General features: G+C 38.1%; 1 protein-coding gene across 1 annotated transcript; it reads right to left on the minus strand.

Moving 5' to 3' along the window:
• Window positions 1–1,427: 1,427 nt before the first annotated feature.
• Window positions 1,428–2,374, minus strand: LOC122123238 (zinc finger protein 2 homolog; the record flags this gene model as incomplete). Its single annotated transcript, XM_042697622.1, is given in 2 exon segments — window positions 1,428–2,131; window positions 2,134–2,374. Coding segments are annotated over 2 exon segments (945 nt in total), but the record flags the coding sequence as incomplete, so codon positions are not given.
• Between the last annotated feature and the right edge of the window lie 7,052 nt (window positions 2,375–9,426).

Here is a 9,426-nt window from a genome sequence, read left to right on the forward strand (position 1 = left end):
CCTCCTTTCCCTTTCCCTCTTTTTCCCTTCTCTCCACTACTCTCTTGTCTCCTCTTCTTCCATCTTTTCCCTGACCTTTGGATTCCCTTCTCTCGCTCCTCCACTCATATTCTTTTCTCTTTTTGTCTGAGATGTAGACTTTCGAGTTTTCACAACAATTAGGTTTCTAACTTAGAAACACATATAATACACATACCTCAGACTACACCATGGTTTTCTTGAGCTACTATTGGAGCTTGAACTCCAGGTCTCACAGACAGTCAGCTTCCTCACTCACTGTACAAATAGGAATGCCAAGGGCACAGGTGCCTCCCAATCCCATTTCTTTACTAGGCCTCTGTAGATAAGCAGAAGGGTTGGGCTGGGAAGGTGGCTCAGTGTTAGAGTGCTTGTCATGCATGCATGAGGCCCTGGGTTCGATTCCCCAGCACCACGTAAGCAAAAAGAAAAAAAAAGCTGGAAGTAGTGCTGTGGCTCAAGTGAAGAGTGCAAGCCTTGAGCTAAAGAGCTGAGGGACAGCACCCAGGCCCAGAGTTCAGACCACAAGCCTAGCCCCTCCTCCCCCCAAAAAGCACAAGGGTGAACAGTGTGATGGAAGGGGTTAAGTGAGCAACTAGCTAAATCTTGCAATGTGAAGTCCACTGTCCTTATCTTGTAAATGGAATCATAGGAAGGATTTAAAGATTCTTTTTTTCTATTGTGAAAATACTGTAAAGAGGAGTTTTTATTTTTAACTATTGTAATAAATACTGAAATTGTTGAAGCCACAGGAAGCCTGAGGTGAAGCACTGTTCTCAGAGAGATTTCTTCAGATACCTGTACAGATGGGACTTCAGGCAAAATGTTTTCTATACTCATAATTTCTTTCCTGTCTCTGTTCTCACATATGCTGAGGACTCAGTTCTGATTGAAAGACATTTCACGTATGTTCTATGCACTACTTTCTTTTCTCCTATGTGAGTCAGTTCTCTGATGAACATGAGGTATTCCTTTCTGATCAAAGGATTTCCACATTTGAAATATTTTTAAGATTAATCCACTGTGTGTGTCCTATGAACTTGGATTCATGAACAATTGGTAAAGGACTTTCCACAATTGTTACATTTGTATTTTCTCACTTGTGTCTGTTCTCTTATTCAAACTGTTAGGTCTTTTCCTTGAAAACCTTTCCATTTATTTTTCCTACATAGGATTTCTCTCCTCTTTGTGTGTGAGGGTGTGTGTGTGTGTGTGTGTGTGTGTCTGTGTCTCTGTGTTTTGTGTGTTCTGTGACGAACCCTGAGCTGTGTCTTGTGGTTGGAGGACTCCACATCTGCTATATCATAAGGTCCCTATCCTGTATTGGTTCTGTATTGCAATTTCAATTTTCTTACAGATCAACGACTTTCCCATTTGGCTCAATCCTAAGTTATTTCATTTGTGTGAATCAACTTATGTGTGTTAAGCTGTGACCTCCAGGTCTTTCTACACTGGTTGCATTCATAAGGTTTCTCTCCTGTGTGTGTGCTCCAGTGGACAGTAAAGTGTATATTCTGGGTGAAAGACTTTCCACACACGTTACATTCATAAGATTTCTTTCCTGTGTGCTTTCTCTGGTGGACAGTAAGGTTTGAATTCTGGGTGAAAGACTTTCCACACACGTTATATTCATAAGGTTTCTTTCCTGTGTGTATACTCTGATGGACAGTGAGAGTTGACTTCTGGGTGAAAGAGTTTCCACACAAGCTACATTCATAAGGTTTCTTTCCTGTGTGTGTTCTCGGGTGGACAGTGAGGTTTGACTTCTTGGTGAAAGACTTTCCACACATGTTACATTCATAAGGTTTCTCTCCAATGTGTGTTCTCTGGGGGACAGTTAAGTGTAGCTTCTGGGTGAAAGACTTTCCACACACATTACATTCATAAGGTTTCTCGCCTGTGTGTCTTCTCTGGTGGACAGTAAGTGGTGACTTCTGGGTGAAAGACTTTCCACACATGTTACATTCATAAGGTTTCTTTCCTGTGTGTCTTCTCTGATGGACAGTGAGTGTTGACTTCTGGGTGAAAGACTTTCCACACATGTTACATTCATAAGGTTTCTTTCCTGTGTGTGTTCTCCGGTGGATAGTAAGGTGAGAATCTGGGTGAAAGACTTTCCACACATATTACATTCATAAGGTTTCTCTCCTGTGTGTGTTCTGTGGTGGTCAGTAAGATATGACTTGCAGGTGAAAGATTTTCTACAAATGTTACATTCATAAGGTTTCTCTCTAATACGTGTTCTCTCGTGGATAGTAAGGCATGCCTTCTTGGCAAAAGACTTTCCACACACGTTACATTCATAAAGATTCTTTGCTGTGTGTGTTCTCTGGTGGATAGTGAGGTTTGACTTCCAGGTGAAAGACTGTCCACACAGGTTACATTCATAAGGTTTCTTTCCTGTGTGTGTTCTTTGGTGGAAAGTAAGGTTTGACTTCGAGGTAAAAGACATTTCACACGTGTTACATTCAAAAGGTTTCTCATCTGTGTGTCTTCTCTGGTGGACAGTAAGGTATGCCTTACTGGTGAAAATCTTTCCACACATTTTACTTTCATATGCTTTCTCTCCTGTGTGTGTTCTCTGAGGGACAATAGGGTGTGTCTTCTCAGTGAAAGTCCTTTCACATTGTTTATATTCTTCAACTACAGAAGACACAGGAGGACTATATACAGCATACAGCTTACCAGGCTCACTGAAAACACTCATGTTCTGACACCCAGTGACCTTTTCTGTCCTCATCCCTAAGGAGTTCCCATTATTCTTAATCAGTTCTGACTTCTGTTTTGAGCTCAAATTAAAACTTCTTATAAGTCTCACTTTTTCCTCCCCTGGGTTGCTATTCATGACTGCTACTTCAGAGAGATATTTAATGTGACTTTTCTGACAGGTGCTAATCACATCCTCCATTTCTTGGACATCTAAAATGCATAACAGAAAAATAGACAAAAACATAAATGAGATCCATAAATTCCTTACTGTAAAGGTATTTTCTCACATTTTAACTGTTACAAGTTTTTCAAATAACAAAGCATTGTTTTATGCAGAATATAAACTTTTCTCTGCAAGGTACTAACTATGAATGTAATACTGACATTTTACAATGGAAAACAATGTTTTCCATAATCTGTATTTCAGATTTTTCTATTTTTTTCTAGGAAATATTTACTGAAATTATTATTAATGGTTACATTCTGAATCTCACTCTATGCCAAGCACAACTCATAAGCTATTGTCCTGATCAGAAAATAGCAGCACTACCATTCTCCTATTTTCCTCCTATCTGCATAATACTAGTTTAAAAGAAAATGAGATCTCCTTTTGTACATTTCTTATTGTCTTTTTCTCTTAAAGAATGACTTCTCCACAGACAAAGAGAATTGCTAACATTAACTACACTGGCACACCAAATTCTGTTTGTCTCCACTTGAATTCTGGATTGACAATTCCTTGATACAAAGGATCACCTAGTTCTCTCCCACACATGACTCAAGGGCACTAGAAATACTATCGCTCTGTACAGCTCAAGATAAGCAGACCAACTGGGCTCTGAACCTATCATCACCGTTCAAGATGCTTGAACTCACCTGTAAAATTCTTGTCTGAGGCTTCTCTTATCCGTGGATCTGCACCTTGCTCCAGCATTACAATCAATTTAGGTTTAGGAACATAGAGCCCTGTGATTAAGAAATAGTGGAGAATTATTGCTCTTGCTCGGTCATCATTAATGTAAGTTCGCAGACATCCTGTTCACAAGGTTGCTCCTAAATCTGGTTTCTCAATTGTTCGGGGCGGGGGGGCGGGGGGATTGATGGGTCCGGTTGTGGGCCTGAACTCTGGGCCTGGGCGCTGTCCAGCTGATCTTCAGCTCAAGGCTAGCACTGTGTCCCATGAGCCAAAACGCCAATTGCGGCTTTTTTTATTTTCTGATTATGTGGTGCTGAGGAATCAAACACAGGGCTTCATGCATGGAAGGCAATTCCTCTACCACTTAGCCACCTTCCAAGCCCATGGTTTCTCAATTCTTAACAGCTCCATGGTGGAGTAGCTTCCAGCTTTGGGTTTATTTTGCCAACTGTGTGGCTTGAACTCAGCTCTTTTGCTAAAAGCTAGCACTCTACTAGTTTGTGTCTTGGCTACATTTCTAGTTTTTGAATGGTTAATTGGAGATAAGAGTTTCATGGTCATTTTTCTACAGTTGCTGGTTTCAAACTGAAACCTTCAGATGTCAGCCTCCAGAGTATCTAGGATTTGTAGCTTGGAGCACTAAACCCTGTATCAGGTTGGGCTTACAAATACACACTTTCCAGAGCATACTGTCATTAGTAATGTATGTTCTATTCTGGACTGTAGATCCACCTATAATAATTACCCAAGTCTGGGAAGTCAGTCTCCTATTAGTGGATCATAGCTTAGAACTTTTGTCCAACTACTGATTTGCCTTCTTAAAGAAGGAGAATAAAATTAGCTCTTGAGTTACATAAAATGAAGTTAAAGTTTCCCTTAGAAAAAACTGACACTTCCCATGGCCTGGAATGTTTATTTTTTCTTCAGAAAATGTAATGGTCCAAAGGCTTACACCTACATTTAGCAGGTGAGATCAGAAGAGGCAGGCTTGAAACCAACCTGGGCACAGAAAAACAGAATATACCCCAAAACAAAAGTGAAAATAGAATTGTAGCTCAAGCACTAGTGTGAAAGACAAACAACAACAAGCTCTCAGACTCAAATTTGACTGGCTTTTATACTAGCAGTTTTTTACCTGGGAATGGACTGGAATCTTCTCCCTAAATAGCATAAATAGTCTAATGTCTACTAAAATAAAAGCACTTGATCTTCCAAGTAAAAATAACCTTTGCTCACCCAAGGACATGAGATTGCTATAGGTCTCTAGCATTACATCTCTATGAAGGGTCCTCTGACCAGGATCCAGATCCTGCCACTCCTTCCAGGTGAAGTACACAGCCACATCATCAAATGACATCAGCTTCTGTAATGGCACATTTCCATCAAGAAATTAGACCTGGGTTATGAGAATTCCAACCTGGAATTTCATTATGCTGCAGGTATGCTTTTGTCTTACATAAAATGTTGGCAGCTAGCTTTGTTATTTATTCACTGGGAGAATTAAATACCAAACTAGAAATATTTGACAATACATAAACCTGGTCATTAAAATACACAGATTTGCAGGGCGCTGGTGGCTTATGCCTGTAATCCTAGCTATTCAGGAGGCTGAGGTCTGAGGATCAAGGTTCAAGGCCAGCCTAGGCAGGAAAGTCCATGAGACACTTATCTCCAATAAACCACCAGAAAATGAAAATAGCACTGTGACTCAAGTGGTAGAGCACTCACCTTGACCTGAAGAGCTGAGGGAAAACAAACAGACCCAGAATTCAAGCCCCAAGACCAATCAAAAATTACAGTTTCTATAATGTATGAAAACACATTTCTGCTGCTAGCAGTAGAGACAAGATAAAAACTCTAAGGAGACAATAATCTGGCATGATGACATTAAGTCTAAGGAGGTGTCTGAAAAATTATATTATCATTTTTGATAAAATTTCAATACATACCAGGGTAAATATGAATTAAAAAAATATTTTTCCTGCATTTACACATACTGCTTCAGCATAAATCCTATTTAGACCTTCTATTAACAAGTACTCTCAAAAGCAATCAGCACCCATTCAGGATATCACATGGAATACAGAACATAGAACATTGCTAGATATGAAAAGCAATGTCCACATGAATATTAAAAAATAACAGTAACAGTACTCCAGAAAGTAACTAATGATGGATTAGGCCCTTATAAGATTTAATTGAGTTCCCACATAAAAATATGCCTGGTTTACCATGTTTGGTTTAAATACTAAATATTGAAATGTGGTCATAAATACCCTGATATTTCCTTCCTATGTAAAAAAGAACTGCTACCATGAAATTTTGTAAACTTTGCCTACATTCTATAATACAAAATATAGGTGCAGGGAAAAAAATGTTCCTTGACAAGGTTTTCATTTTAATAGGCCTTCATGGAAGGTGAAGGCCAATATAGAGAGGCTCAATGAACATTCAAGATGACAAAAATGATAAATATGACCAAATGTTCAAATGTATTACATATTCCTGAGTTGTTTCTCCAGTAGATCTCTAAGGATATATTTTCACTTCTGTTAGTTAATAGTGAAATTCCTCAGAGATCAAAATCAATTAGTGAGCAAACATCTGTGAGATTTTGGGACAAGTGATATTTCTAATAGAGAACATCTCAACACTGCATTATTTTTTTTCAACATTAGTTCCAATCTTATACTGGCAGTGAATTAAAATATTCAAAAGTAGTGGGAAGGAAAAACAAAACTGAATACCACATCAAATGAAGTTAGACCAACACAAAATCAGAAGAAAACAGATTTTCTTGTAGTGTACCAATTGATAGAAGGAAGTACTTTTCTGTAGGGAACTCTGAAGTTGAGTTGAAGGGGGAAAGGTTTGAGAGGTTGGAATTCCAACTTGACAGCATTGAGAGAACTAAGAGCTGGTGGCAGATGGCTTAAAGAGAATTCTGGAGAGGGTTAAGAGACTGGAGTACAGGCCTTTTCCTTACTGTTGGAAAGATAGCATCTGAAACTGAGGTGCTATTGACCTTGAAGGCTAGGTAAGGTGAACTCCATGTCTGGATTTTCTCTGGGCAAGAGTCTTCTGTCTCAGGAGAATAAGGAAACATGTTTTCCTCACAAACTGTTGTGGCTCTGATTGTACTATTAATATAGATACTTCATTTTTGCATGTTATTAATGGTAATCTTCCCTGTGTGCACTCAAGGAACTATGCTTGCTTGCTGTTGCTCAGGGACAAAGTGCCAGACAGCATTCAGAACCCTGGTTTCCTCTAAGTCTATCTGTTTATGTTTTTGTGTTTCTCTAATTTTTGCTTGTGGAATCCTGTAGAACTCTCTAGGCAACAATTTTCCTATACTATGGGTAAGAAAAATGTCAATCCTAAGAGCCATATCAGCAACGTAAAACTGATCACTAAGAAAACCTTGTTCCAGATAGATCATTTGAAGAAAAGAAACAACTGAGACACATATGGAGGAAAGAGGAAATGAAAAGAGAAAAAAATGATAGAAAGATAGATACAAAGAGAGAGAAAGAGAAAAATAACCAACACTAGCGGGTAGAAAATCAAAAATTGAGAGAGAAAATAGAGGAAAGAAATCTTGTGAGAATACTTTAGAGAACAAACAGGAATTTGTAGAAAGACCATAAAGCTTAGCAACAAATACAGGCAAAGTTTCAAGTAAGACCAAGACCATGAAGCAGTCCAAGAACTATATATGGAGAGTAATTTAAGTACATATAGGTTAATTATTCCTTAAGAACATACGAAGGTGTGTATGACCACACTATTTCAGCAATTCCAGGAAAATTTCATTGAGATCGTTTAATGTTACTCATGTGGATGTGATCTGGTGGCAATCTATCCTTCACCTTCCCTGAGAAGTAACCTGCTTGGTGTCATTACATCACATAACAGGTGTGACTACATTTTATGACAAGATGAAACCTAGACATTCTGAAGCCAATCTGAATTCAACTTAGAAAAAATATAACCATTTAATCTGCTAAACCAATAAGCAATCTTTACCTCCTAATTTACAAGCCATCTTTACCTGATTTATTAATATGTTCCTTAGGCTGAATCCTTGTGGTTGGTATTGTTTTTAATTCATGGACACCTTTAGGTTCATATAATGGAATGGAAAACAAATGAAAAATAAAAAATCAACTCACCAGAGATCCATTCATTCTGTCTTGCTGCTGACAATGAGCAGAAGATTCTGGAAGCATGGCTGGGATATAAGGTAAATGACCCATTCAGTAATGAATTTGTGAGATTTGGGGCCCAGAATTTCCTCTTGCAAACATGATACCTGGGCTGGAAAACCATAAAGCCTTCTTTTTTTAAATGTTTATTTATTTTTTATTGTGAAATCATAAAGCCTTCTTATAAGAGAAGAATCTTTAATGTCTCAAGCAGAGCATGAAAGTGTCCAATAAACACAAATCCAGCCCATTTCATGATAGATAGATATTATTAAACCAACTAATTTCTATGTTTATGTACACACTAAATTGAAAAAAAATAATGTTCCCAGTGAAATTATTGAATAATTGAAAGCAAAAACATACCATATTTCCACTAAAAGTAGTTATTACTGAATATACTTCGGGATGTATGAACTGCTTTTTTAATGCAAAAGTATCCTAGGAATCCAATCGATTTTGAGTTCTACCTCATTCATTTACATATTGAAACACCATGGAAAACATGTATGATGTAACTCAGTAGTTTTCACCCAAAATTAGAGAGAAAAATGTATTCAGAATATATTTCTTATGTTATACTATTTCAATAATGGGTGTCAAATGGCACATTTCACTCTAACCATTGCACACATATGCAATGATTAGCAATTTGCCATTTAACATGCTTTGGTCAAAGGGACATGAGTAAAGATGAGGTAAACCCAGGTTTGAAAAGTCCCTAAAGTTCATTTCCCTAAACAGTCATGCGAAGAACCTTGGCCATCCAGAAGATATAACATAAAATAATCGATATAGACGTGACACAACTGAAGATAAGTAACACCTACGAAGCATACAACCTTGAGTAAGACATATTACCTCAAGTTTTCTTCTGTGATTTTTCTTTTTAGGACACATGTCCCAGACCAACACTTTCTGTACTACCAGGCAAAACCAAGCGTTTAGAGTTAGCATTAGCAAATCCATAGATGGCACATTTAATGTAAGTTTGCATGATTACATACTAAAAATAAGTGTTAACAGGCTGAATAAATTAGCAAGAAGAGGATTAGGGATTACTACATGAATAGATACTTTCAGTCATAACAATTACCCCACCATCCCAAACCACAGCTTCAGGTACCCTCTCATAACTATGCTCTGGCTTATTTCTCAATCCAGCTCATCACGACTCCTAGAAATTGGTTTAAATCTTGCAACAACATAAAGTGATTGAGAGTGGTGTAGGAAAGAGTATCACCTGAATCTGGTGCTCGGGGAAGTAGCAACAATTTTTGCATAAGGCAAAGGAAGCTAGGAACATCTTCCCCTTCCTGTGCTTTACTGCTTCTTCCAATTAGGGCTTCTCAGAATTGACAAAGTCTGTCCATTTAGGATGGAGATTCCTATTCATAGGGTGCTCTGCTTCAAAAATTGCTAGGCTTCATTCCTAAAAATACAGGACCAGTCACTCACTACTCCAATATCCCATGTACAACTGTCTCTAGATACAGGGTCGAATACAAACACGTGTGAACTAAAGCCAGGAGATTAAAACCTCAAGCCAAACAGATTAAAATATCTCTATTAGAA

Source organism: Dipodomys spectabilis, unplaced genomic scaffold (assembly GCF_019054845.1).
Source record: "Dipodomys spectabilis isolate Male_0828 unplaced genomic scaffold, ASM1905484v1 ptg000227l, whole genome shotgun sequence".
Lineage (NCBI taxonomy): Eukaryota > Metazoa > Chordata > Mammalia > Rodentia > Heteromyidae > Dipodomys > Dipodomys spectabilis.